The 27,580-nt window shown below is 41.4% G+C and overlaps 4 protein-coding genes across 6 annotated transcripts in view; 3 read left to right on the plus strand and 1 right to left on the minus strand.

Annotated features, from left to right (window-relative positions):
* brf1b (BRF1 RNA polymerase III transcription initiation factor subunit b) overlaps positions 1 to 5,573 on the plus strand; it is a 28,090-nt gene extending 22,517 nt beyond the window's left edge. Inside the window, exons 9-19 of the mRNA XM_034699354.1 lie at positions 116 to 242; positions 382 to 421; positions 516 to 611; positions 1,277 to 1,579; positions 1,840 to 1,901; positions 1,985 to 2,066; positions 2,202 to 2,254; positions 2,354 to 2,631; positions 2,712 to 2,844; positions 3,051 to 3,240; positions 3,359 to 5,573. Of these exons, the coding sequence (XP_034555245.1) occupies positions 116 to 242; positions 382 to 421; positions 516 to 611; positions 1,277 to 1,579; positions 1,840 to 1,901; positions 1,985 to 2,066; positions 2,202 to 2,254; positions 2,354 to 2,631; positions 2,712 to 2,844; positions 3,051 to 3,240; positions 3,359 to 3,390 (1,396 nt within the window). The 3' untranslated portion in view covers positions 3,391 to 5,573. The remainder of the gene's footprint in view (positions 1 to 115; positions 243 to 381; positions 422 to 515; positions 612 to 1,276; positions 1,580 to 1,839; positions 1,902 to 1,984; positions 2,067 to 2,201; positions 2,255 to 2,353; positions 2,632 to 2,711; positions 2,845 to 3,050; positions 3,241 to 3,358) is intronic.
* LOC117824019 (activator of 90 kDa heat shock protein ATPase homolog 1-like) lies at positions 5,563 to 9,159 on the minus strand. 2 transcript variants are annotated; one of them, XM_034699357.1, is made up of 9 exons: positions 8,858 to 9,159; positions 8,306 to 8,496; positions 8,003 to 8,085; positions 7,799 to 7,916; positions 7,632 to 7,722; positions 7,404 to 7,539; positions 6,312 to 6,413; positions 6,181 to 6,232; positions 5,563 to 6,090 (listed from the first exon to the last, which is right to left on the minus strand). In XM_034699357.1, the coding sequence occupies exons 1-9, from the start codon at positions 8,935 to 8,937 to the stop codon at positions 5,933 to 5,935; spliced, it is 1,011 nt and encodes a 336-aa protein (XP_034555248.1). In that variant the 5' UTR covers positions 8,938 to 9,159; the 3' UTR covers positions 5,563 to 5,932. The 2 variants fall into 2 exon arrangements, with proteins under 2 accessions (XP_034555248.1, XP_034555247.1); XM_034699356.1 differs by having other exon boundaries at positions 7,404 to 7,565; positions 7,634 to 7,722; positions 8,858 to 9,158.
* Positions 9,160 to 10,040: 881 nt separating this feature from the next.
* Positions 10,041 to 16,784, plus strand: vipas39 (VPS33B interacting protein, apical-basolateral polarity regulator, spe-39 homolog). 2 transcript variants are annotated; one of them, XM_034700124.1, is made up of 19 exons: positions 10,041 to 10,119; positions 10,858 to 10,950; positions 11,069 to 11,171; positions 11,249 to 11,386; positions 12,107 to 12,142; positions 12,292 to 12,356; positions 12,444 to 12,500; positions 12,832 to 12,924; positions 13,019 to 13,052; positions 13,745 to 13,847; positions 13,953 to 13,980; positions 14,123 to 14,196; positions 14,370 to 14,445; positions 15,287 to 15,421; positions 15,502 to 15,543; positions 15,698 to 15,874; positions 16,132 to 16,221; positions 16,313 to 16,417; positions 16,550 to 16,784. In XM_034700124.1, the coding sequence occupies exons 2-19, from the start codon at positions 10,858 to 10,860 to the stop codon at positions 16,568 to 16,570; spliced, it is 1,470 nt and encodes a 489-aa protein (XP_034556015.1). In that variant the 5' UTR covers positions 10,041 to 10,119; the 3' UTR covers positions 16,571 to 16,784. The 2 variants fall into 2 exon arrangements, with proteins under 2 accessions (XP_034556015.1, XP_034556014.1); XM_034700123.1 differs by lacking the exon at positions 10,041 to 10,119 and adding an exon at positions 10,242 to 10,615.
* Positions 16,785 to 19,163: 2,379 nt separating this feature from the next.
* Positions 19,164 to 27,574, plus strand: LOC117824389 (probable G-protein coupled receptor 132; the record flags this gene model as incomplete). Its single annotated transcript, XM_034699860.1, has 2 exons — positions 19,164 to 19,213; positions 26,946 to 27,574. A coding segment is annotated over exon 2 (624 nt), but the record flags the coding sequence as incomplete, so codon positions are not given.
* Positions 27,575 to 27,580: the final 6 nt, after the last annotated feature.

The following is a 27,580-nucleotide window of genomic DNA, read 5'->3' on the forward strand; positions in this document are numbered from 1 at the left end:
TCATGACATCAGATCCTGGCTCACCAACAACTTCCTCAAACTGAACAGTTTGACATAACACACGATGTCAGCTGATCCCAGTAGATCCTAGTCTCAGCCTCTCGTCTCCCTGCAGGTTAACAGAGTTTGAAGAAACGCCCACGAGTCAGCTGACCATCGACGAGTTCATGAGAGTGGACCTGGAGCAGGAGTGTGATCCGCCCTCCTTCACTGCAGCGCAACAAAAAACAAAGATGCAGCAGGTAAACCACCTTGTCTCTGATTGGCTGCAGCAGGTTGATCCCTTGTCTCTGATTGGCTGCAGCAGGTTGATCCCTTGTCTCTGATTGGCTGCAGCAGGTTGCAGTGATCTAATCATCATACTGTTTTGTTCTCCTGCAGCTGGAACAGGAGCTGGCAAAGAAACTGGATGATGTTGAAGGTCAGTATGTCGCTCTGCTCCTCACTCTAGAACCCCTCAGAGGGGTCTAATGTGACTCTAATGAAAAACTAAACCGGTCCCCTCGGTCTCTCAGGAGAGATCAGCTGCTACAAAGACGAGATTGAATCGGAGCTAGAAAAGAGTCGACCAAAACTGAGAGGAATCTACGCCGCCTACGCCAAGGAACTGGGTAAGTCCTAATCCTGAGTTACTTCTGATCCCGAGTCAGTCTTTATCTTCTGATCCTGGATTAGTCCTGGCTCTGAGGTAGCCCTGATCCTCAACTGGTTGAGTGAGATCCTGATCTGAATCAGTCTTGATCTTGCAATTTGAATCCAAGTTAGCTAATCCTCAGTAATCCCTGATCCTTAGTCAGTCCTTATCCTGAGTAAGTCTTGATCCTTGGTTAGACCTGATCCTTGGTTAGTCCTGATCCTTAGTCAGTCATGATCCTGAGTGATCCCTGATCCTGTGTAAGTCCTGATCCTAAATGAGCCCTGAACTTGAGTCAGTCATGATCCTGAGTAAGTCATGATCCTTGGTTAGTCCTGGTCCATAGTAAGCCCTGATCCTGAGTTGGTCCTGATCTGAGTCAGTCTTAATTTTGGTTCTGATTCCAAGTTAGCCTTAATCCTGAGTGATCCCTGATCCTGTATGTGTCCTAGTCCTAAAGCATCCCTGCATTTTTCCTGCTGCTAAGTTAGTCCAGATCCTATTTCAGTTTTGACCCTGAGTTAGTCTTTACCCCAAGTTAGTTCTGATCCTCATTTCATACTGTTGCTGACTCAGCCCGATCTTGATTAAGCCCTGATCCTGAGTTGGTCCTTATCATTGAACTCCCTTCTTGGATTTCAGATCCAGAGGACGCGGAGGTTTTGTCCATGGCCTCTGAACCCGATGTCGAACCAGACGTGGAAGAGGACGAGTTCCAAGCTGCTGCCCAACACCTGACCCAGGAGTTCTTGGGTCAGGTGCTCCAGGAAGAGGAGGGGCTCGGGACCAAGACAGGCGTCAGCGCGGAGGAGGCGGGTCCAGAAAAAGAGGAAGCTGTTCATCAACGACAGGCGGCCCCGCTGGCCATCATCCTGGGGAAGCTGCCGACGGCGGCCAGTCTCCAGCCGACCTTTGACGAGTCAGAGAACAGCGACAAACCTGACGGTACGAGAGGAGGAGGAGCCACCTGTATGACATCATCATGACCTCAGACAGGAGACACCTGTATGACCTCATCATGACCTCAGACAGGAGACACCTGTATGACATCATCATGACCTCAGACAGGAGACACCTGTATGACATCAACATGACCTCAGACAGGAGACACCTGTATGACATCATCATGACCTCAGACAGGAGACACCTGTATGACATCATCATGACCTCAGACCGGTGGTCTAAAGACTGTGTTTGTTTTACAGACGAACAGTCCGAGGGGGGAGAGCTGGACCTGGAGGGTATTGACGATCAGGAGATTGAAAAGGTCAGTAAATCAGAGAGTTAACCAGTAAAGGATGCTCTTATTGTGAAAGGGTGTGAACAGGATGTGGTTTGTTTGTGTTGCAGTACATCCTGAATGACAGGGAAGTCCAGGTGAAGACCGACCTGTGGATGAAACAGAACGCTGATTACCTGCAGGAGCAGAAAGGTGAGCTTCATCCTCATCATCACCATCATCATCCTCATCATCATCATCATCATCATCTTCATCACTGAGTCTGTAGGGTTGTTAACACAGGTGTGTGTGTGTGTGTGTGTGTGTGTGTGTGTGTGTGTGTTTCAGAGAAAGAGGAGCGGATCAAGAAAGAGAAGGAGCAGGGTACCTACAAAGAGAAGGTGAGTGCTTTGAGATGAACAAGGTCTTGTGTTCAGGGGCTGACGTGGTCTAAGTCCGGACCAGGATCACATCTGTTGTCGCCTCGTTCATTTCTCCAGCCAAAGAAGTCGAAGAAGAAGAAGAAGGAGCAGGAGGCGTCGTCGGCCGGCGAGGCGATCGAGCGGATGTTGGAGAAGAAGAAGATCTCGAGTAAGATAAACTACGACGTACTCAGAGACCTGAACAGCAGGGGGACAGGAAGTGGAGGGGGCAGCAGTCCCAGCAGACCCCCCTCTGAAACACCTGACACACGCAAACGACTCAACCGCCGCCGCCGCAGGAAGACCGATGACGCTAACCGAGACCTTGCTGCTAACGCTAGCATCATGGGAAAGAGGTTACGAACATTTAGAATCGACACAAAGACCCCAAACTCTTCGAATCAAGATATTTATTTAAATCATTCTTTAATTTCAGGGTCCGCCTCCTCATTTCCTCTGCACCAAAGAAGAAGAAAACAGCCCAGCAGCCTGTTGACCAGGTGACGGACCAGGTGCCAGACCTGGTGACGGACCAGGTGATGGACCAGGTGACCGACAAGGTGACTAAGGTAAGCTCTTGGTTTGGGAACAGGATTAGCAGTTAGCGGTTAGCGAGGTAGCTAACGGTTCCAGCTTTAGTGGCGTCACACAGGCGCTGCTTTGTCTGCTTTAGCCCCGCCTCCTTTCTTCAGGTACATTAACACGTCTGTTACAGGTGAGGGACTGATGACCTCTGACCCTAACATGTTTACACTCACTCTTTTTCACCCCTCAGGAAGAAAACCTGGTTACTACAGAACCAGAAACCACAACAAAGACCACATCTGTAGACCCTCAACCCCAAAACGTGTCCGTCCCCGCAGCCCCCCCTACGGCGGCAGAGGAGGAGGAGGAGGAGGAGGAAGAGGAGGAGGCCGAGGCTGAGGCAGAGGAGGAATGTGTCTCCGCTCTGCAGCTGGTTGGAGGTCAGACTTTAATTTTCTATTTTTAGCTTAATTGTTGGCTTTTATTTTGATAGGACAGAGAGAGACAGGAAGTTTGACGGTGTGATTTACTGATTGACGTTGTGATTGGTTGTTTCAGATTACGGCTGTGAGGAGGAGGAAGTTTTCTAACTGACTGATGGGTTGATGAAGTTTCCGTCCGTCAAGGAGGATGTTACAAAATCAATAACCAATATCTACGGAAGAGGAGAATGGCCACTGAAAAACAAAATCTGACATTTATTCAACTTCTGATTTTAATCTCGGAATTCTGACCATAGTCCGAAAATTCTAACTATAATTTCCAAATTCTGACCATAATCTCGGAATTCTGACTACAATCTCGGAATTTTGACCATAATCTCAGAATTCTGACTTTGACCTCGGAATTCTGATTTTAATCTCCACATTTTGACCATAATCTCAGAATTCTGGCTATAATCTTTGAATTGTGACCATAATCTCAGAATTTTGACCATAATTTCAGAATTCTGACCATAATCTCAGAATTCTGACCATAATCTCAGAATTCTGACCATAATCTCGGATTTCTGACTTTGACCTCGGACTTCTGACTTTAATCTCCATATTCTAACTATAATCTCAGAATTCTGACCATAATCTCGGATTTCTGACCATAATCTGGTATTTTCTGACCATAATCTCGGATTTCTGACCATAATCTGGTATTTTCTGACCATAATCTCAGAATTGTGCCCATAATTTCAGAATTCTGACCATAATCTCAGAATTCTGACCATAATCTCGGATTTTCTGACCATAATCTCAGAATTCTGACCATAATCTCAGAATTCTGACCATAATCTCGGATTTCTGACTATAATCACCATATTCTGACTATGATCTCAGAATTCTGACCGTAATCTCAGAATTCTGACCATAATCTCGGATTTCTGACTTTGACCTCGGACTTCTGACTTTAATCTCCATATTCTAACTATAATCTCAGAATTCTGACCATAATCTCGGATTTCTGACTACAATCTCGGAATTTTGACCATAATCTCAGAATTCTGACTTTGACCTCGGAATTCTGATTTTAATCTCCACATTCTGACCATAATCTCAGAATTCTGGCTGTAATCTTTGAATTGTGACCATAATCTCAGAATTGTGACCATAATTTCAGAATTCTGACCATAATCTCAGAATTCTGACTTTGACCTCGGAATTCTGATTTTAATCTCCACATTCTGACCATAATCTCAGAATTCTGGCTGTAATCTTTGAATTGTGACCATAATCTCAGAATTGTGACCATAATTTCAGAATTCTGACTATGATCTCAGAATTCTGACTATGATCTCAGAATTCTGACCATAATCTCGGATTTCTGACTTTGACCTTGGACTTCTGACTTTAATCTCCATATTCTAACTATAATCTCAGAATTCTGACCATAATCTCGGATTTCTGACCATAATCTGGTATTTTCTGACCATAATCTCAGAATTGTGCCCATAATTTCAGAATTCTGACCATAATCTCAGAATTCTGACCATAATCTCAGAATTCTGACCATAATCTCGGATTTTCTGACCATAATCTCGGACTTCTGACTTTAATCACCATATTCTGACTATGATCTCAGAATTCTGACCATAATCTCGGATTTCTGACTATAATCTCGGACTTCTGACTTTAATCACCATATTCTGACTATGATCTCAGAATTCTGACCATAATCTCGGAATTCTGACCCAAATCTCGGACCTCTGACTATAATCACGGAATTCTGACCGCTGTCTCAGAAAAAGTCAGACTACTGACTTCTTTTAAGGCTTTTGAGATTAAAGTCTGAATTCTGTCCGTCTCATAAAAAAAGGTTTAATTTTTTTTAAATGGTCCTAATCTTCGTCTGTAAATATTAGTTTTCAATGATTGTGTAAAATAAGCTTTTTAAACCGTGGTAATGTTTTTATTTTATTTTTTAATGAAATTGAAGTCTTGTATTTGAAACCGGTTCTCTTCATGTCTTCAGTTTTTGACCGTCCTATTAATTGAAGAGGTCTGCTCAGAGGGTCTCCGGTTGTTTACACTGTTTGGATGCTTTTATTGTTGTTCTTTGTAAAATAGAAAAGCTGTAGATTTTGGATGTTTGTGTATTTTTATATCTGTGTTGTGTTTCAGTGTAAATATGAAAGTTCACATTCCTGTAAAATATCACAGAAAGCATTTTAACAGTTAAAGCCGTTTAAACGTTCTCAAACACGTTTCCTCTTTTTAGTTTTCTTCTGTTTGTTTTTTATAATTATGAACTGAAGCTGAGAGAATAAAGAAATGTCTGAAACAAATGTTTTATTGTTCTTTTGACTGCCTGTAGTCCAGAACCTGGTCCTGACTCTAATCCCGGTCTCCTGGTCCTGATCAGTTGAAAGTGTTCGTACTGAGCCTGTTGGCTCGTTTATTTAAACACTGATTCAGTCACATCAAACTTTAAAGGGACAGTCCTGAAGTTTTCACTCTAACAGCAACCGTTTCCAGCAGATTTAACTCTTTATGCTAAGCTAGGCTAACCTGTGCCTGTCTCTGTAGCGAGTTCACAGGAAAACCCTGATCTGACCCTGACTGCGACAGGACTCCAGATCAGGAAGGCTCCCTCCTCTCAGTCAGCCTGTCAGACGAGCGTCAGGGTAAACTGCTCCACAGTCTGTCAGTATCCAAAGGTCTGCTTGATGGCCTGGAAGTAGAACCGGGTCCAGCCCTCTCTGGTGGAGTCCTCCTCCCCTGAAGGAACTCCGCGACACTCCATCCTCAGCTCAGTCTCGTCTCCTTGGTCTTGCAGATCCAGACTGATGGTGGCGTAATGTTCTGATGAAGAGTCAAGAACAAACAAGGCTCTGAATTCAGACTGTCCCTGAACACAACCCCATTAGAATGCATCGCAGGAGGAGGACTAACCGCTAGGCCACGTCCTGAACCGCCACCTCATCTCGATCTTCTTGTCTGGTACCTGCAGGGATAGGCAGCAATGTGGTTACCATGCCAATGTGACAACTCATCACTGATTGGACAAGCAGCTGTGACCTCACCAGCTGTGTGAACTCTCCACTGACGCTGCCGTCTAACATCTGGAACCTCCCACCGCGACGGCCGTCCACCACCGCCGCCGAGCGCGAGAACACCTGGACGAACTGCAGAGAGATACAGGAGGCTCAAACACTGCAGGGGTACTGAGTCAAAGAGGACCAGGTCTGGGTTTTGACTGGTTCTAGTCCATTTGAAAAGGTTCTAGTCTAAGTTTGGAAAGGTTCTGGTCTGGGTTTGGAGGGTTTCTAGTCTGTTTTGAAGAGGTTTTTGTCTGAGTATAGAGAAGTTATTGACTTGGTTTGGAGAGGTTCTGGTCTTTGTTTCCAGGGGTTCTGATCTGGGTTTGGAAAGGTTAGGTTCTGGGTTTGGAGAGGTTCTGGTCTCGATACTGAGAGGTTTCTTAGGACGAGGCTGGGGTCTGTGTAGGGAGAGATTCTAGTCTGGGTTTTGGAGGGGTTCTTATCTGTGTTTGGAGAGGGTTTGGTCTTGGTGTGGAGAGTATCTGTTCTGGGTTTGGAGGGGTTCTTACCTGTGTTTTGAGGGGTTCTGGTCTGTGTTTCCAGGGGTTCTGATCTGGGTTAGGAAGGGGTCTGGTCTACGTTTTGAGAGGTTCTGGTCTATTTCTGGAGGGGTCCTGGTCTCAATCTTGATGTTCTCAGTAAGTGTGTGTAGTTGAAGCCTGGGTTTGGACTTGTGGCCTGGTTTGACCTGGTTTGGGGCCTGAATTTGGCCTTGATTCTGGCTTTGTGTTGGTCCTGCGATACTCTGGACTTGCACTTGTTTTGGTTCAGTTTACTCTGGTTTTGGTTGGTATGAGTCAGTCCTGTTGTTGTCCTGGTTTTGGCGTTGGGTCTCCGTGGATCTGTTGAATTTACCTGGTCTGGAGGATTGGACTCTGTTATCCCTTATAAGTTTATTCTGGTTAAACAGTTTTTGTGGAACTGGGCCTGGATTGGTTGGACTGGATTTAGACTTTTCCTGGTCTGTCCTAGTCTTGGTTTAGTCTTGGTTTAGTCTTGGTCTAGTCTTGGTTTAGTCTTGATTTAGTCCTGGTTTAGTCTAGGTCTAGTCTAGGTCTAGTCTAGGTCTGGTACCTCTTGGTTGATGAACGTCCTGTAGAGCTCGTCCGCTGATGTTCGAAAGGTTTCATTCAGGCTGAAGCTGCAGGTTGAGATCCGAACACCTGATGAAGCGGGGGCGGGGCTAGAAGAGCACTTGGGGGCGGGGCTAGAAGAGCACTTGGGGGCGGGGCTAATCTGTGGGAAATATCAGAGGTCACTAAAGAGGCTGATTATTTGAATGTAACAGTTTAACCGAAGTCCACCTGAGTTTTACTGGTCTGGACTTGGGTCCTTTTCGCGGTTGCAGGCTTCGGTCCATTGGCGGAGGGTAGGATCATCCCCTGACTGAACTCTGCGGGGTCAAAGGTCACTCAGGTTACTACAAGAATAGCAGACTGGTGAGTCCTGATGCATTCTGGGTCACAAACCTGATTTGAGTTGGCGGACATACTCGCCCAGAGCCTTCCGGACCTCCTGGACCCCTTTCTTCTTCATGAGGTCGAGGAGCGGCGTGTCGGGCTGGTCTTTGCACAGAGACACTGAGATCTGTCATCAATAAGATCGATAACCAATCAGGGATCAGACATTCACGCTGAGGGATGAAGCAGCGTGATCCAGAGGTGGTGACTTACATCGAGGTCGTCCATGTCGTTCTCGTCCGACAGGTTGCACACCTCAACGGTTCCCCTGAACTTCAGACCCCTACTAGACGTCCCTGCAGACAGGAAACAGGAAGTACAGACCACCTTAGTGGAAGAGGGGCACCAGGTGAGAATGGTTTAATCTGAAGGTCTGAGCTTCAAGGGCCTGTGTCCACTGATGCAAGTTAAAAAAAAACTCTAAAACTCAGGCCGTTAGTGGACACAGGCCCTAAACCCCATCACTGCACACACACACACACACACGATGAGGTCACCCGTGACATCATCACTCACCCAACCAATTGGCTTTGAGCTGCCACTCATAGAAGAAAATGAGTTTCCCTTTGCGGTTGTTGATGGAGGCCTCTCCGTCCAGTTTGGCGATGTCGGTCAGCTGACACGCCCCCTCCGGCCCCTCCACCTGCACCCCCACCAACAGCTGACTGAGACGGTCCGATGACCAGCTGCTGACATCACGCTCCGTCCTGAGAGGGCCACACACACACACAGATAGAGAGAGAGAGAGAGAGAGAGAGAGAGAGAGAGAGAGAGAGAGAGAGAGAGAGAGAGAGAGAGAGAGTGAGAGGAGACACATCAGCAGCTGTCCAAACCCTGACTGTAGCCCCGCCCACCTCTGACATCACAGCTATCCATCAGACCATTTAAAAATAACAGCATGAACCAGCTGGAGGGTCATATATCACACACACATACACACACACACACACACACACACACACACACACACACTCACACACACACACACTCACACACACACACACACACACACACACACACACACACACACACACACATCTGATAATAAATATAATAATAAAAACAGACCAGTGCCAGTTGTTGACGTTTGTCCCATCAGCTCTCTGCTCAACAATCCATCGAGGATCTCCTTCTCCCCACTTAGCCATCAGAGTTCAACTACTAATAATAATATCTATAAAAAAATAAAACCAAAACCACAAAAAGTAATCTGATATTAATATTAAAACTGATGTTATAACACAAGAACACGTTTTAATGATACTCCTGTTGTTACTGCAGTACTCTCTGTAGTTGTACTCAGTGTTGCCCCTCTCTCTCCATCTGTTGAACTGAAACTTTAAACCAACTTCAGATCCCCATAATTGCACTACTTCCGGTAGTGGTTTTTCAAAGTAAAACGTGAAACTGTGGCCCTGCTCTATCCTCTGTCCTATCCTCTCCAAAGAAGCATGAAAAGGCTTAAAATATATCTCAGAATAAAAACAGTGATCTCAACTTCTAATTATTATCCAAACTTAAACATTAAGTGAATCTAAAGTAATCTGGTATCATTGAAACAGATCTAAAGGACTGTGTGAAATATTTGCTGTTTGAGTTTCTGGAAGATTCTAGTTGGAATTCAGTGGGAGTCAGAGGCTTTTATTGTGAAGGGACAAGGATTTTGTCGTTGTAGTAATATATTTTCATAAATCTATAAAAATGTACTATATGTATATTACAGGTTTGTAGTCATAAGTTTTATTTATTCTAGAAAATTTAAACATGATTTATGTTTCTTTTTTCTATTTTAATAAAGGTAAAAAAAATATTGTTGATTTAAATCAATCTAACACCAGATTACATTTATGTATTAATTTCTGCTTATCTTTATTTTGTATTTGTTCTTAAAAAAATCTATTTTTTCATCAGTAGTTACTATTTTCCTGAAATATAATATATGCATTTTTATTTTATTCATCAAAAATATTCCAACTATTTTATTAAGTTTTATGTCAAAGCAAATTAATACATTTTAAGTAATATAATTAAACAAACAAAATCCTGAAAAGGGAATTATTTTCATGTTTTTCAGATTTTACAAACTCTGACACTGAAATGCAAAAAAATTATAAATGTATTAAATTAATTAATTTATATTAAAGTTTTTAAATATTTTCCTCACAGATGTAGATATACAATTAACAGATTGTATTTAAAAAAATGTCTACATTTAATTTAAACATAGTTAAATATATTTAGAATCGTTCACTACAACTCCCAGCAGACTTTGCGCCACCGGAAGCTGCGCAGGCTCCGTCAGCGCAGAAGAAGAGGAGGAGGAGGTGAAGGTAAAAACAGCTGATTGATGTTGGATGATTTCAGTTGTATTTTACAATAAATCAGTCTTATCGATTAACAGGCATTAATCCGTGATATGACGTCACTGCAGGCGCATGCTCAGAGAGAAACTCGGCGCTGTTTCCGGGTTTAACGCGGATGTATGGGGTGTATCTGTTAGCCTGCTGCTAGCATGATTGTTAGCTTCCTGCTGTCAGACAAACAGACAGAAACACGAACCGAAAACTGACTTCATCTCATCATTTATGTTCATGACGCTGAAGTTAGCATCTTAGTCACTTCCTATCTAGACTTTAGGGTCATGGAAACAAGGTCCTGATCCAAAACCACTAAACCTAGACCTGTCAGATCTGGACTAGCTAACCTAAGAGGGTCTCCAGACTTCTGTAAACACTGTTTCAGGTGTAAGGTTTAGGTGGATGTGACTGCACCACCAGCAGGGTTTAAGGTTCAGAGGACTTCTACATGGGACTGATGGATCAAGAGGTGGACCACTCTACTTCTGAGCCACAGCAATATCAAACACACACCTTAGAAGTGTGATGTCATCATAATGAGACACCTGAGCAGAGTGATGTCATCAAGATGAGACGATATCATCATTAAAACAAAACTGTTTAAGAGTCTGTTAGCAGTACAAGCTAACAAAGCTAACAACGGCTGTGTCTCTATCTATGTGTGTGTGTGTGTGTGTGTGTGTGTGTGTGTGTGTGTGTGTGTGTGTGTAGATGATGAAGGGTAAAGCTGATGAGGATGACTACTGGAACAGCTCTAAGTTTAAAGCGTTCACCTTCGATGACGACGACGATGAGTTCAGCAGAGTAAGACCCTAAGAGACCAGCTGACCCCCACACAGGATCAACATGTGATCACAAGTGTGTGTGTGACAGGTGTGTGTGTGTGTGTGTGACAGGTGTGTGTTTTGCCATTTGTCTGCAGCTCAAAGAGTCGAAGCGGGCGGTGAACAGCATCCGCCTGGCGGAGGAAGACGATGATGAAGACGATGTGGAGAAGGTCAGCTGGAGCGGGGAGCCCGTCGGGAGTAAGACCTCACTGTTTCTTTAAAACACCTGCGCTGTGATTGGCTGCAGGGTCCGCTTAACACCTGTGTCTCCTCAGGTATCTCCTGGTCCGTCAGAGAGACGGCGGCGTCCAATCAGAGGACGGAGAAAGAGCCCGCCTTCCCCAAAATCAACACGGACATGCCCGCCATCAGCAAGAGCAACTCGGGGTACTCTCTGAGCTCGCTGTTCAAAGGTGAGGCAGGAGGACAAGTGGAGAAGTGGACAGGTGGACAGGAGGACAGGTGGACAGGTAGACAAGAGGACAGGTGGACAAGTGGACAGGTAGACAAGAGGACAGGTGGACAAGAGGACATGTAGACAAGTGGACAAGAGGAAAGGAGGACAAGATGACAAGAAGACAGGTAGACAAGTGGACAGGTAGACAAAAGGAGAGGTGGACAAGAGGACAGGTAGACAAGTAGACAAGTGGACAGGTGGACAAGAGGAAAGGAGGACATGTAGACAAGAGGACAGGTGGACAAGAGGACAGGTAGACAAGAGGACAGGTGGACAAGAGGACATGTAGACAAGTGGACAAGAGGAAAGGAGGACAAGATGACAAGAAGACAGGTAGACAAGTGGACAGGTAGACAAAAGGAGAGGTGGACAAGAGGACAGGTAGACAAGTAGACAAGAGGACAGGTGGACAAGAGGACAGGTAGACAAGAGGACAGGTGCACAAGAGGACAGGTAGACAAGAGGACAGGTGGACAAGAGGAAAGGAGGACAAGATGACAAGAAGACAGGTAGACAAGTGGAGAAGTGGACAGGTGGACAAGAGGAAAGGAGGACAAGAGGACAGGTAGACAAGAGGACAGGTTGACAAGTGGAGAAGTGGACAGGAGGACAGGTGGATGGAGGGACAGGTGTTCTTTCTGTTCTCTGACTGAAGTCTGAATCTTTCTCTCTGCAGGAAAAACTCGAGGGAACCTTCAGAGCCTGACGGACTGTGAGTCTGAACGTAGAACTGTTCACGCTGTGATGTCACAGTCTTCCTTAATCTGTCCAATCAAACACAATCAATATCTTAATCTATAAACGATGATGTCACAGGTTCAAGATAATCTGTGTCTAATCTGTGTTTTGTTTTTGTTTCAGCATTCAGCGACTCGTCTGCCCGGCTCTACGCTCCAGAGCTACGGAAACCCAAATCTGAGTACAAGGTGACATCATCACCGATCACCAGATTAATAATAATCTGATCACACAAACTGATCACCAGATTCTATGACATCATTTCTCATTTCCAGGATTACACCAGTGATTGGTCGCCTGAGGAGACGGTCCAGAGAATGCAACAAGGAAAGGTAACACACCTGTCTGTCTGTGTGTGTTTCAGGTTGTGTATTTGTGCTGTGTGTGTGTTTCAGGTTGTGTATTTGTGCCCTGTGTGTGTTTCAGGTTGTGTATTTGTGCCCTGTGTGTGTTTCAGGTTGTGTATTTCTGCAGTGTGTGTGTTTCAGGTTGTGTATTTGTGCCCTGTGTGTGTTTCAGGTTGTGTATTTGTGCCCTGTGTGTGTTTCAGGTTGTGTATTTGTGCCCTGTGTGTGTTTCAGGTTGTGTATTTGTGCCCTGTGTGTGTTTCAGGTTGTGTATTTCTGCAGTGTGTGTGTTTCAGGTTGTGTATTTCTGTTTCAGAATGTGTCTCTGGAGAAGTTCCGGTCTCTTCAGGATAAGCTCCTCCTCCTGGATTTTGCCGTCAGCGCTCACGATGGGAACGTCATCACTGCTGTAACTTTATTTAAACGTTAATGTTAACGATACCTGAGAACTTTATTAACAACGTGGTCTCTGACGGTGGACTCGGGTGTGTTTTATCTTTTAGGTGTTAATCTTTCTGAAGAGGACTCTGTGTAAAGGTGAGTCACATCTGGTTCTGGATTACTTTGAACCTCTGGACCCAACTTGTTCAGACGTGGACCAGGATCAGTGAAACCTGGTCTTGGCTCAGTGGGACTTGGTCTTGGTTCATCCTTCCTGGCTGGTCCTTGTTAAATAAGGCCTGGCCCTGTCTCAGTGTTACCAGGTCCTAGCATCAGACATGGGCTTTGACCAATGAGACCATGTCCCAGCTCCCTGAGACCTAGACCTGGCTGGTCCCAGCTCAGTCAGATCTGGTCCTGCCCAGTGAGACCTGGTCCTGGATCTATTTCATCTGGTTCTTGATCAGTCAGTCCTCTACCTGGCTTAGCCACAACTGGTCTTATATCAATTAGACAAAGTCCAGGATCAGTCAATCTGGGCATTGATCAATTGGACCTGGTCCTCAATCATACAGACTGTGTCCAGGACCCGTCAGACCACGTCCTGGTTCAGTCAGACCTGATGCTGGATCAGTCAGAATGGGTCCTAGATCAGTCAGCCCTAGTCCTGGATCAGTCGGACTGGATCCTGGTTCAGTCAGACCTGGTTCTGGGTCAGGGTCAGTGTCAGCCAGACCTGGTCCTGGATCTATTAGATCTTGTTCTGAATCAGTCGGACCTGGTCCTCACTGGTCCTGGATTAGTTCAGGGTGTGGATATCTGTCCTGACCGGTTGTGTGTTTTCTCAGAGGTTTTGTTTCGGGAGCTGGAGTCCAGACAGGTGGCCCTCAGACACCTGATCCAGTACCTGACTGAGACCAAAGACCAGAGGCTGCTGCTTGAGCTGCTCAGGTAGATCTGTACTAACACCTGGTCTCAGATAGACCCACATAGACCCACAGAGACTCTCATGGGTCACATGCTGACAGTTCTTTTTCTCCTTCTGTCTCTCCTCAGAGCTCTGGGCAGGACAGAGGACATGGCTGTACGTAAGACACACACTACTACACACACTCCTACACACACTACTACACACACTACTACACACACTACTACACACACTACTACACACTGTAATGTTCAGAGTGACTGTAAGATGAGGTCACTTCCTGTCTGCTTGGAAACAGCTGCTCCAGTACAAAGAACACCTGAGCATATCGGATGAAAACAAGAGGCGGGACTTCCTGAAGAGCTGCCTCAGGTGAGTCCTGCAGGGTACCCGTGTTGTTTTTGGTCTCTATCTATCCCTCTCTCCAACACGGTCTCAGCAGATGTGTGTCTAACATGAGTCTGGTCCTGCTGGAGGTTTCTGCCTGTTAAAGGAAGTTTGTCCTTGCAGTGACATCGCTGTTCCCTTTGTGTGTTTGTGTCCAGTCTGCCGTTCTCAGCAGAGGACTCGGCGCACGTTCAGGATCACTACACGCTGCTGGAGAGACAGATCATCATCGAGGTCTGACGCTAAACTAGTTCAAACCAGATTTGATTGTGATGTTGATTTAGGGCTTTTATTTTGATAGGACAGCAAAAGGGAGACAGGATATGGGGAGTATGTGCAGCCTTCATTAACCGGACAAGGCGAGGGGTTACACCAGCAACCATTCTGACAACGTCTGCTAAACTGAACCGTTGCCCTCACCTTGACAAGATTAAATCCAGTTTAATCTAGTTTAAACCAGTTTATCCCAGTTTGACCTTGTTTAATCCTAATTAAGACATTCCAGTCCAGTTTAAATCGTGTTGACCCAGTAAAACCCAGTTTAGTCAAAACCAGTTCAAGCCAGTTTAAAGTAGTTTGCTCCATTTTTGATGGGTTCAATCTAATTCATCTAGTTTAATCCAGTTTAAACCCAGTTTAATCAGTTTACACACATCTTAATCCATTTCACACCCAGTTTAATCCAGTTAACACCAAATTGAATCCAGTTTGCACCCAGCTTAATCCAGTTTAAACCAAGTTTAATCCAGTTTAAACCAAGTTTAATCCAGTTTAAACCAAGTTTAATCCAGTATACTTCCAGTTTAATCCAGTTTAAACCCAGTTTAATTTAGTTTACACAAAGTTTAATACAGTTTACACCAATCTTAATCCAGTTTAATCCAGCTCATCCCAGTTTAATCCAGTTTACATCCAGATTAATCCAATTTACTGCCATAGACTAATATAGTTTGATTTAGATTATTCCAGTCTAACTCAGTTTAGACTTCATTTAATCCCTGTTTAGATCTAGAGTTACCCAGATTAAACCCAGTTTAATCTGGAATAATCCCGGTTTTTCCTGTTCTGTTGTCAGGCTACTGATCGTCACGCTGAGCAAGGAGGAAAAGTGGAAATCTTCCAGAAGTTTCCAAGAAGAGCTTCAATCCTCAACATGCCGATGGTCACGACACTCTACTACTGCTGTTTCTACCACTACAACGAGGCCGAGGTCAGTCTGAGGGGGATCTAACCAGACCGAGGTCAGTCTGAGGTTACTTCTGATTTAATCCAGGGTCCTTCTGTTTTCAGGGAACCTACAGCAGCCCACTAAACATCCGGCAGACCTTTAAGGTGAGACTTAATCCTCTGTTGTGTGTAAACATTACCCACCAAGCAGGATGAACATCAGCTTCTTTGAGTGAGCTGCGGCCCACCCCTCCGCTGATCACATGTGTAAACACTGAACCTGGTGTCACTAACAAACAGCACTGACCTTTGACCTCAGGTGTCAGAGAAGCAGTACTTTGTGACGGCGTTGGCGGCGCGGGCGAAGCTAAAGGCGTGGTCAGACGTGGACGCTTTGTTCACCAGCAGGAACTGGCTGGGCTTCACGAGAAAGAAATCCCCTCTCAGCTTCCAACGAGTCGTCGACATCCTGCAGAAGAACTCCGCCCCCACACAGGTGAGGGGGCGTGGCTTCACTGTAACGACACAGCCAATAAAGTCAGAACAGGCTCAGACAGGATGTGACATAGAAAGATTTGACTGACAGGTGTACATATGTAGTTGAGTATGCATGTCAGTGATGTGTTTCCAGGTGTATAGATCCTTTAAACAGGTGCAGACATGTCTAACACTCAGGTGTGTTCTACCTCCAGGTGTATAGATCCTTTAAACAGGTGCAGACATGTCTAACACTCAGGTGTGTTCTACCTCCAGGTGTTACAGGACTACGTGGCGTTGGTGGATGACGCTGAACTGAAGATCAGTTTGGCTCAGAAACATAAATGTCACGATATCGTCATAAACGTGAGGATAACACCTGTTCTATAAAGAAGCTCTCTGATTGGTCAATTAAACTCTATATATTAATGATGTCACCTGTCTCTGGTCCAATCAGACGTACCGGGACCTGAAGGACCGTCAGCAGTTATTGGGATACTTAGGGAAGGTGCAGAGGGGGTCAGCGGAGGAGAGGAAGATCAACGAGCTGCTCAACAACCAGGTAAAGGAGGGAGACTTCATCATCATCATCATCATCATCGTCATCATCATCATCATCCAATCACGTGAGACTTCTTCATCATCATCATCCAATCATGTGACCACGCTGATCCTTCTTCTTCTTCTCTTTCAGCAAATAAGGTGGAAGAACTGAAGACAAAGACTTTTACTTTGAAGGGAAGCAGGAAGTTTCCTACCCATCATGATGGCAGTGAGGTCAGCAGGGAGGAGCTCTGACTCCGCCCCCCTCAAAGCACGGAGTGGGTGGGGCTTATTCTTTCTGCTGAGTCATTGTTCGAACATTCCTCAAAAAAACATTTTTGTAAATATGAATGTAAGAAAATAAACTATAACATGATTCATAAAGAGAACTGGAGCTTTAATTTAAGGAGACGAGGAGAGGAGAGGAAGAAGAGTAGAAGGACAGAAGGAGGTAAGGAGGTAAGGGGGTAGGATAGGAGTGATGGATGTATACTTGCGTTTGCGTAGCCTACGAAAAGCGTACGTTCTGAGCCTCGTGAGTTCAATCCAAGTGGCAAAAACTGCAGTTCATTGGGGCGCTGGTGGTCTAGCGGTCTAAGCGCCCCACATACAGAGGCTACAGTCCTCGTCGCAGGGGTCGCCGGTTCGATTCCCGGCCGGTCGACCATTTCCTGCATGTCTTCCCCCGCTCTCTACTCCCCACATTTCCTGTCTATCTTCAGCTGTCCTATACAATAAAGGCAAAAAGGCCCAAAAAATATAACTTTAAAAACTGCAGTTCATCGAGCGTCCACCAGAGGCTGTCTGCAGAAACACAGGAAACCACATACACACCCATTTTTAATTTTAATGGAAGTAGTTCTTTTATTGTCAGCTAAATGAACGAGGATGTTTTTAAAGAAAATTGATGTTTTTCTTTTGTTCTATGATGTCACTCAGTGTCTTGTTAGGGGTCACATTGTCCTTCAATCAATCAAACTTTATTTAAAGAGCAACTTTCAATGCAACAAAAGCAACAAATTAAATGCAATTCAAAGTGTTTCATCATGACTAAACATAAAGCAGACATGGATTTAGAAGTAGAGACTATTAATGCACTACAATTGTTATAAAATGTATATAAATGAAACAACAAAGGGGAAAAGTTCAGAAATAAGTTAATAAAAGATAAAACATGACGAGATAAGACAGTAAAAATAAGATCAACAAAAGTCTAATATAAATAAAATCACTAAAATATTAAAGAGTTAGAATACATTACATTTTTAAATACATAAAAAATAGAATATTAAATAAATGTAAAATGATTGGTCGATTTCTGCATTAAGCAGTTATTAATAATAGATTCAGTAATAATAAAAATAATTAGAAATAAAAAAGGTCCTTTGAACCACTAAGACCTAATAATAATAATAATAATAGCAATAATAATTTATTTAAAGATGAATTAAATAAAAAAATGAAAGTTCTACATTTAAATTTATAAATTTAAATGTGTGACTTTTTATTTTATTTTAATGAAAGTATTTATTTTATTTTCAGCTAAATGGATGAGGATCTTTTTAAAGCTGCGATTGTCAATCAAGCTTCATTTATAGAGCACCTTTCATACAAATCAAGTACAATTCAAAGTGTTTCATCAGGACTAAACATAAAGCAGAAATTATTAAGAAGTAGAGACTAATAAACAACAACTGCAATAAAATGTATATAAATAAACAACAAAGGGGAAAAGTTAAGAGATAAGTAAATAAAAGATAAAACATGACGAGTTAAGACAATAAGAAATGATAAAGATAAAAGTCTAAGATAAATAAAATCACTAAAACAGCAAAAAAATGGTATTAAAATAATAGAAATTAAAGAGTTAAAACACATAACATGTTTAAATACATACAAAATAGAATATTAAATAAATATAAAATGATTAGTATTCCTGCATTAAGCACAGTTATTAATAATAAATGCAGTAATAATACAAATAATTAGAAATAAAATAGGTCCTTTGCACCACTAAGAACCAAATAATAATAATAGTAATAATAATAATTTAATTTAAAAATGTCAAAGTAAATACAAGATAAAACATGACGAGTTAAGACAATAAGAAAAGATAAAGATAAAAGTCTGAGATAAATAAAATCACTAAAATAGCAAAAAAATAGTATTAAAATAATAAAAATTAGTTAAAATACATAACATGTTTAAATACATAAAAAAATAGAATATTAAATAAATATAAAATGATTAGTATTCCTGCATTAAGCACAGTTATTAATAATAAATGCAGTAATAATACAAATAATTAGAAATAAAATAGGTCCTTTGCACCACTAAGAACCAAATAATAATAATAGTAATAATAATAATTCAATTTTAAAATTTTAAAGTAAATAAAAGATAAAACATGACGAGTTAAGACAATAAAAAAGATAAATAAAAGCACAAAAAAAGCAAAAAATAATAATAATAAAAAATGTAAAACTTATGAGTTAAAAATACATTTAATAAATGGAATATTAATTTGAATATAAAATGACATTAAAATGTTAAATTTAAAAAAGCCTCCATCATTGTTTAGGTTTTCAGTTCACTGCTCTCTGATTGGTTGTTGTTTTTCATGCTCGTGCTCGGGTTGTTTGTGAAGCAGTCTGATGAATTAATGATGATGATGATGATAAAGGGATGAATTAAAGATGACGGATGAATAAATCATGCCGGCAGAGGTCACGTGACCTGCCGCTCATTTACTCCCGCCACGTCACTCCGAGCCACTCAGAGCGCGAGGAGCTGGAAGAAGGATGCGCGTGGAGAGGTGAGCTCCTATTTCCTTAAAATCTCAGTCTGAAGATTCAAACCTTTAAAACATGATTACAGATTTATTCAACTTTTAATAACTTTACTTAACTTTGTTTACTTTACTTTGTTTACTGTGTTTACTGCTGTCTGAGGGACTTTAGTGACACGTGCTCTACCTGCGTGTCCTCGCAGGTTCTGACTCTGTGACGGTTACTTCACATTTATCATGTTACTGCTTCATGTTTTTATCAGTGTGTGAGGAATATGTGGCAAAGTGGGGAGACCCTGTTCATGGAGGAGATCATGGTGTTTGTTTTTAACTGTGGGTTATTATTTAAATGTGTTTATTTGATCTGTTTATTAATATTCTTATTATCATTATTATCATTTATAAATTGTGTTTCATGTAAAAAAAGAATTACTCATTCGCTTTTCACCCAAATGTGACAAGTCTTATGTAAGAATCAATGAAATACTAATTACTAAAATACAGAATCAGTGTGTAAAATAATCACTTATTGATTTTTTATGAAATCATTATTTTTTAATATTAACTGATTATTTATAAACAAACTGATAATCAGAAATAATACAATAATGGATCAGAAATATTCAATAAACTAGAGAAATAAATAATAATCCATGTCAAATATCTAACATCTATTCATTTAAAAAAATATTAAATATTATCTGAGTTATTACCAACATCAAATAAATCTTCTTTCACTAAAAACAACCTTTAAATAAATATAATACATTTATACGGATTAAGTGAAATACTACGTGTTGGAGCTTTTTACATTGTTTCATATATTTGATTATTTTTACTTTGTTAATTAATTTATTGTTTTTTTTTTATTTGAAGTCTTCATTTCGAACATGTAAAATTAAAAATAGAAAAAAAAAGCATACAAGTAGAAAAAAAGGAATAGTTCTACAGAAGACACAAATTCAATATTAGAAAGCAGTGAAACATTTTACATTACATGTGAAAAGGAGGAAGAACTGATCTAACCCTTTCATTCACTATTATCTGTCACTACACTCGTGAACTCCCACATCTCAAATCTTCATATTTACACCAACAATCCAAAGTGAACCCCTCGTGATGATGATCACTCGTCTTCCTCCTTGAACCTCATGAACATCATTTCTTTATTCTTCTCTTTGATCTGGATTATGTTCTGACTTTGCTGTAGCTCCACATTGAGACTGATCCACAGTTTAACTCCACAGATGTAAATACAAGGTGATGGATTAACTTTGATGCTTTCAGGGTTATTAATATATTTCATGACTCACTTCTGTAGGTTGATAGTTTTGCTCTGGGTGACGTGTTTATAGGGGGGCAGGTAAGACAGGAGGGGCGGACTCTGGGGGATTTGAAGGCTTAGGGACATTCCCTTTTGTTTTAGAGAAGCCTTTATTGTGTTGTACAATAAATCACCAAAATACTGAATGCTCAGCTGATCATGGGAAACCCCCGTGGATGTTTTTTGATTTGAGTTTTGAGTTTTGTAAAGTCGACCAACTCAAATCACCACGACACCGCGGGTTAGCTGTTTTATACAGAAGAGGATTAGAGCCACTGAAAAAAAAAAATGAGGTCCAATATCTATTTTTTATTATTATTGTTCAGAATTCTGACTTTTTTTTTTTTTTTACTTTTTTATTTTTCAGTTTTTTAAACACGGAGGAAACATACAGAACATTCCTTGACAACATCACAGAGAATGTATGACAGTGCGAGAAAGAAAAAAAAAAGAAACATACAGAGAGAGAGAGAGACATTAGGGCCTAGAAAGCTGAATCACACTAATGGGTGAAAAGTAATTTAGTGGACATTTAAAGGTGACATATCATGCAAAATGGACTTTTTAATGGTTCTCTCCCTGAAATCTGTGTCCCTGTCTACAAACCCCCTGAGAATGAAAAAAATCCATTCTGCCCCTGTTCTGATTTCTCCACCTTTCTGTAAATGTGTGTGAAACCAGCCGTTTCAGTTTTCAGTGTTTTTCATACGTCACAACGCCATCCGGTCTGTAACAGGAAGTCAGAGCTCGGAGCTTGTTCAGCCCATAGACTGTATAAAATACAACTCAACCCCTCCTCCGTTTTTCATTCCCTGCACACATGTGTGCTAACAAGGAGCTTAGGAGGGAGGCATGCTAGTTGTAGGCTGTCTTAATAAACACAAAGGTCGCTTTGACTCCCCACGTCTGCAGATTTGAAGATCTAGTGGATGATTTTTATTTGTCATGGATAAGTGCTAGCGCTAGTTAGCATAGCCACATAGCTATATGTTCGTCGCTGTAGCTGTGTACCAAGACACACGTCGACATACTGACAAATAAAACAACAAGAAACACTAAATCTGTGACCAATCCTTCAGAAAGGTCCCGCTGCCTTTCTGGCAGAGGTCGCTTTGACTCCCCACGTCTGCAGATTTGAAGATCTAGTGGATGATTTTTATTTATTATGGATAAGTGCTAGCGCTAGTTAGCATAGCCACATAGCTACATGTTGGTAGCTGTGTACCAAGACACACGTCGACATACTGATAAATAAAACAACAAGAAACACTAAATCTGTGACCAATGGTTCAGAAAGGTCCTGCTACAGGCGCCTCTCCGTCAGGATCAGATTCAGAGGGTTGAAGTAACGCGGGTCTGTGAGCAGCCGTGTATATTCAGACAACATGTAAACATTAGATCAACGTGCTGGAGAGCCGAGGCACATCCACTTCCGGAGGGGGCGTGGTCAGAGAGAAAACAGAGTGTTCTGAGGAGGGCTGAAGAAGAGGGTTTTTCAGGCAGACCAAAATCTGATTTCAAAGTGTTTTTTTGAGCATAAACTTTAAAGACATGTTTTGGGGACCTCTTAGACCAATATATGTTGATGAAAAAAGCGTGATATGTCCCCTTTAAGACATTGTAGCACATTGAGGGGTTCCCTTCAGTTAACAAGATATTTTTCTCTAGGTAGCCATCTCCTCACAAAGCTATCAGATCGTAGTTGTACTTGAGCAGTCAGAGCCTCCATTCCATACACCTCCCTTAGCTTCTGTCTCCACTGTGCCACTGTAGGTGGCTCTGAAATCATCCATTTTATTGTCACCATTTTCCTAGCAATCATCAAGAGTATATGTAATAGGTATTCTTGGTCTCTAGTGTATTTTTCTACAGGGGTTATGTCTAAAAGAAACTGACATGGGGTAAACAGTAAGTCAATTCCCAGAACTTTATCTATCTCGCTCTTTATCCCTTTCCAGAAAGGCAGCAACTTTGGGCAATCCCAAAATATGTGCGAGTGGTCACCCACCATTCTACATTCTCTCCAGCAGTATAGTGCAGCTGAGTTATCTACAAGTTTGGAAACCACCGAAGGCGTCCTAAAGAACCTTGTCTTCATCTTCCAATCAAACTCCTTCCACATGTTACTATTAAAGGTGACATATCACGCTTTTTTCATCAACATATATTGGTCTAAGAGGTCCCCAAAACATGTCTTTAAAGTTTATGCTCAAAAAAACACTTTGAAATCAGATTTTGGTCTGCCTGAAAAGTCCTCTTCTTCAGTCCTCCTCAGAACACTCTGTTTTCTCTCTGACCACGCCCCCTCAGGAAGTGGATGTGCCTCGGCTCTCCAGCACGTTGATCTAATGTTTACATGTTGGCTGAATATACACGGCTGCTCAGAGATCGCATTACTTCAACCCTCTGAATCTGATCCAGAATCTGATCCTGACGGAGAGGCGCCTGTAGCAGGACCTTTCTGAATGATTGGTCATAGATTTAGTGTTTCTTGTTGTTTTATTTATCAGTATGTCGACGTGTGTCTTGGTACACAGCTACGAACATGTAGCTATGTGGCTATGCTAACTAGCGCTAGCACTTATCCATGATAAATAAAAATCATCCACTAGATCTTCAAATCTGCAGACGTGGGGAGTCAAAGCGACCTCTGCCAGAAAGGCAGCAGGACCTTTTCTGAAGGATTGGTCACAGATTTAGTGTTTCTTGTTGTTTTATTTGTCAGTATGTCGACGTGTGTCTTGGTACACAGCTACAGCTACAGCTACAGCTACAGCTACAGCTACAGCTACAGCTACAGCTACAGCTACGAACATATAGCTATATGGCTATGCTAATTAGCGCTAGCACTTATCCATGACAAATAAAAATCATCCACTAGATCTTCAAATCTGCAGACGTGGGGAGTAAAACCGACCTTTGTGTTTATTAAGACAGCCTACAACTAGCATGCCTCCCTCCTAAGCTCCTTGTTAGCACACATGTGTGCAGGGAATGAAAAACAGAGGAGGGGTTGAGTTGTATTTTATACAGTCTATGGGCTGAACAAGCTCCGAGCTCTGACTTCCTGTTACAGACCGGATATTGTTGTTACGTAACAAAAACACGGAAGTCTGAAACGGCTGGTTTCACACACATTTACAGAAAGGTGGAGAAATCAGAACAGGGGCAGAATGGATTTTTTTCATTCTCGGGGGGTTTGTAGACAGGGACACAGATTTCAGGTAGAGAACCATTAAAAAGTCCATTTTGCATGATATGTCACCTTTAATGCCCTTATGACATCCAGTGCATATTGTTTCCCACTCTTCATCCTCAGTTATAACATTAAACTCCATCTCCCATTTAGTTTGTGTTGTCTGGTGTATCCAATAACAGATTTCTGTATATATTGGAAACAAGCTTTTTGTTAGGTTGCTGATGTTTTATTATATTGATAAAGTAAGTTTCTATGTTTGATGGAGCATTTTTTATAGAATTCCAATCTTTACTGCTCGTGAGGTAATGCCTAATCTGAAAAAAACGGAACATATCACTTTGAGGTAAAGAGAATTTTTCTTGGAGATACGAGAATGGCTGTAAAACATTGTCACAAAACATCTGGTCAATAACCTTTAGGTCTCTGCCTGCCCAACTCTTAAAAGTGTTATCCATTGTAGAGGGGCAGAATTCTGACTTTTTTCTTGGAATATAAAAAAAAAAATTCAGTGGCCCTAATCCCCTTCTGTAGTTTTAACATTATCTGTAAAATAATTATATTTCTAGTGTTTTATAAAAATATGAGTCCATTTATTTAATTTTGTGACACCGCACTGATCAAAGAAATAACTATTAATGAATGAAGATAATAACAACAACTCAAACACAACTATTCTTATCATCATCATTATCACCAATAACATCAGAAAACATCTTAGTGTTGTTTAATCACATTTAACATTTTAACCCCCGGTTCATTGTTCTCATGTGTTCCACTCTAATCTTCATCATCATGCTTTTTTCATGATCCATATTTAATATTCAGCGATGCAGGTCAACGATCAATAATTAACTCCCGGCCACGCCCACTTCTAAGAGTCAGAGCAGCTGATTGGACGCAGGAGGTTAATTGACAGCTGTTTAAAAAATTAAGCAACACAGCTCGCTAAATTATTGATGCCGAGTGAGAGTCAATGAGGTCAGAGGGGGATCGGCCAATCAGAGCGCAGCACGGGAACAACTAACCAATCAATCTGTGTTTCTATCGAGTCAATTCACAACACATATCAGACTTAGACTTAAACAAGTAAGAGGACGGGGAATCAGAGAGCATCATGGGACTTATGTCTGAAACAGATGCTTTTATTTTGAAATTAAAAGACTGACAAATTAAAAGAGTTTGGATTTATAATCCAGTCATTTAAAAATGTCAAAAACATGTCTTTAAACATGTCTTTAAACTTTAAACATGTCTTTGAACACGTCTTTAAACATTTCTTTAAACACGTCTTTAAACTTTAAACATGTCTTTAAACATGTCTTTAAACATGTCTTTAAACACGTCTTTAAACATGTCTTTAAACATGTCTTTAAACGTGTCTTTAAACATGTCTTTGAACATGTCTTTAAACATGTCTTTAAACATGTCTTTAAACGTGTCTTTAAACATGTCTTTAAACATGTCTTTAAACACGTCTTTAAACATTTCTTTAAACACGTCTTTAAACATGTCTTTAAACATGTCTTTAAACATGTCTTTAAACATGTCTTTAAACACGTCTTTAAACTTTAAACATGTCTTTAAACGTGTCTTTAAACATGTCTTTAAACATGTCTTTAAACACGTCTTTAAACATGTCTTTAAACATGTCTTTAAACACGTCTTTAAACTTTAAACATGTCTTTAAACATGTCTTTGAACATGTCTTTAAACATGTCTTTAAACACGTCTTTAAACATGTCTTTAAACTTTAAACATGTCTTTAAACATGTCTTTAAACATGTCTTTAAACATGTCTTTAAACATGTCTTTAAACATGTCTTTAAACTTTAAACATGTCTTTAAACATGTCTTTGAACATGTCTTTAAACATGTCTTTAAACATGTCTTTAAACTTTAAACATGTCTTTAAACATGTCTTTAAACATGTCTTTAAACATGTCTTTAAACATGTCTTTAAACTTTAAACATGTCTTTAAACATGTCTTTAAACATGTCTTTAAACATGTCTTTAAACATGTCTTTAAACATGTCTTTAAACTTTAAACATGTCTTTAAACATGTCTTTAAACATGTCTTTAAACTTTAAACATGTCTTTAAACATGTCTTTAAACTTTAAACATGTCTTTAAACATGTCTTTAAACATGTCTTTAAACATGTCTTTAAACTTTAAACATGTCTTTAAACATGTCTTTAAACATGTCTTTGAACATGTCTTTAAACATGTCTTTAAACTTTAAACATGTCTTTAAACATGTCTTTAAACACGTCTTTAAACATGTCTTTGAACATGTCTTTAAACTTTAAACATGTCTTTAAACATGTCTTTAAACATGTCTTTAAACATGTCTTTAAACTTTAAACATGTCTTTAAACATGTCTTTAAACATGTCTTTAAACATGTCTTTAAACATGTCTTTAAACTTTAAACATGTCTTTAAACATGTCTTTAAACATGTCTTTAAACATGTCTTTAAACATGTCTTTGAACATGTCTTTAAACATGTCTTTAAACTTTAAACATGTCTTTAAACACGTCTTTAAACATGTCTTTAAACATGTCTTTAAACATGTCTTTAAACACGTCTTTAAACATGTCTTTGAACATGTCTTTAAACATGTCTTTAAACATGTCTTTGAACATGTCTTTGAACATGTCTTTAAACTTTAAACATGTCTTTAAACTTTAAACGTGTCTTTAAACGTGTCTTTAAACGTGTCTTTAAACACCTCTTATAACACCTCTTATAACACCTCTTATAACACGTCTTATAACACCTCTTATAACACCTCTTATAACACGTCTTATAACATGGTTTTATTTTGTGTGTGGGTATTTTCAGGACGTTTGTCACTAAGAGAAGTGAGACTGCCCTCAAACCTTTTGAGAGATATTGTGGCGGGGACTTTCTGTGAGTGTCACGCTCGTCTTGGAATCACAGTCAGAGTGCTGCTCAGCAGAAACCATATTAATGAGGACGTGTCAGCCATCGGGGGCTTTCATTGGACTGTGGCAGGAAGTCAGATAAAACCACCTTAATAGTTCTGAAGATGAAATAGACGTGTGAAATTAAAACTGAACTCAGTGTGAACTCACTTCGTGTTTCACTCTGCTGATTGTATTTATTGAAAAAGAGCTGATTCAATGATTTAACGATGATGTCATGATGATGATGATGATGATGAGAAGCTAACCTTGAATCTGATTGGTCATCTCCCTCCGTCTTTCCTCAGACATCATGAAAGAGCTGCCGGGGACTGAGACCACCTTCATCCTGAACGAGACGATCCCGTGCGAGCCGTCGTTTGAAGATGGCCGCCTGCCGCTGGTGCTGCTGTACAGCCTCGTGCTGGTCGTGGGACTTCCTGCCAACATGCTGACCCTGTACCTGACCTTTCTGCAGGTGAAGAGGAAGAACGTTCTGGGCGTTTACCTGTTGAGCCTGTCCGCGTGTGACCTCATGTACCTGTTCACGCTTCCTGTGTGGGCGCTGTATGTGAACGCGGGTCACGTGTGGCCGCTGAACTCGGCGCTATGTAAGCTAACGGGCTACATATTCTTCAACAACATGTACATCAGCATCTTCCTCCTCTGTTGCATCTCCTGCGACCGCTACGTCGCCGTCGTCTACAGCATCGAGTCCCGGGGTCTCCGCCAGCAGCGCCTCGCCTTCTCCATCTGCCTCGCCATTGTGCTGGTGGTTGCCCTCGGTCACATCCCGGTCTTTACCATGAGGGAGGGGAACGCCACAGAGGGGGACCGCCGCTGCTTCGAGCCGAGTCAGAGCAGCGCCCAAGTGGCCGGCTTCAACTACGCCCGCTTCATCATCGGCTTCCTGCTGCCGCTGCTGGTGCTGGTGGTGACAAAC

The sequence above is a fragment of the Notolabrus celidotus genome, chromosome 13, assembly GCF_009762535.1.
Source record: "Notolabrus celidotus isolate fNotCel1 chromosome 13, fNotCel1.pri, whole genome shotgun sequence".
NCBI lineage: Eukaryota > Metazoa > Chordata > Actinopteri > Labriformes > Labridae > Notolabrus > Notolabrus celidotus.

Excerpts from the sequence above, each read along its gene's own strand:
- vipas39 (XM_034700123.1), top strand. The coding sequence starts at position 10,595 with ATGGGACTGATGGATCAAGAG. Across the intron at positions 12,357-12,443 it reads AACCCAAATCTGAGTACAAG|GATTACACCAGTGATTGGTC; the intron begins GTGACATCATCA and ends TCTCATTTCCAG. Across the intron at positions 13,981-14,122 it reads GCAGGACAGAGGACATGGCT|CTGCTCCAGTACAAAGAACA; the intron begins GTACGTAAGACA and ends GCTTGGAAACAG.
- LOC117824019 (XM_034699356.1), bottom strand. The coding sequence starts at position 8,937 with ATGGCTAAGTGGGGAGAAGGAGATCCTCGATGGATTGTTGAGCAGAGA. Across the intron at positions 6,414-7,403 it reads GGACGTTCATCAACCAAGAG|TTCGTCCAGGTGTTCTCGCG; the intron begins GTACCAGACCTA and ends ATCTCTCTGCAG. Across the intron at positions 6,091-6,180 it reads GTTCAGGACGTGGCCTAGCG|AACATTACGCCACCATCAGT; the intron begins GTTAGTCCTCCT and ends ACTCTTCATCAG.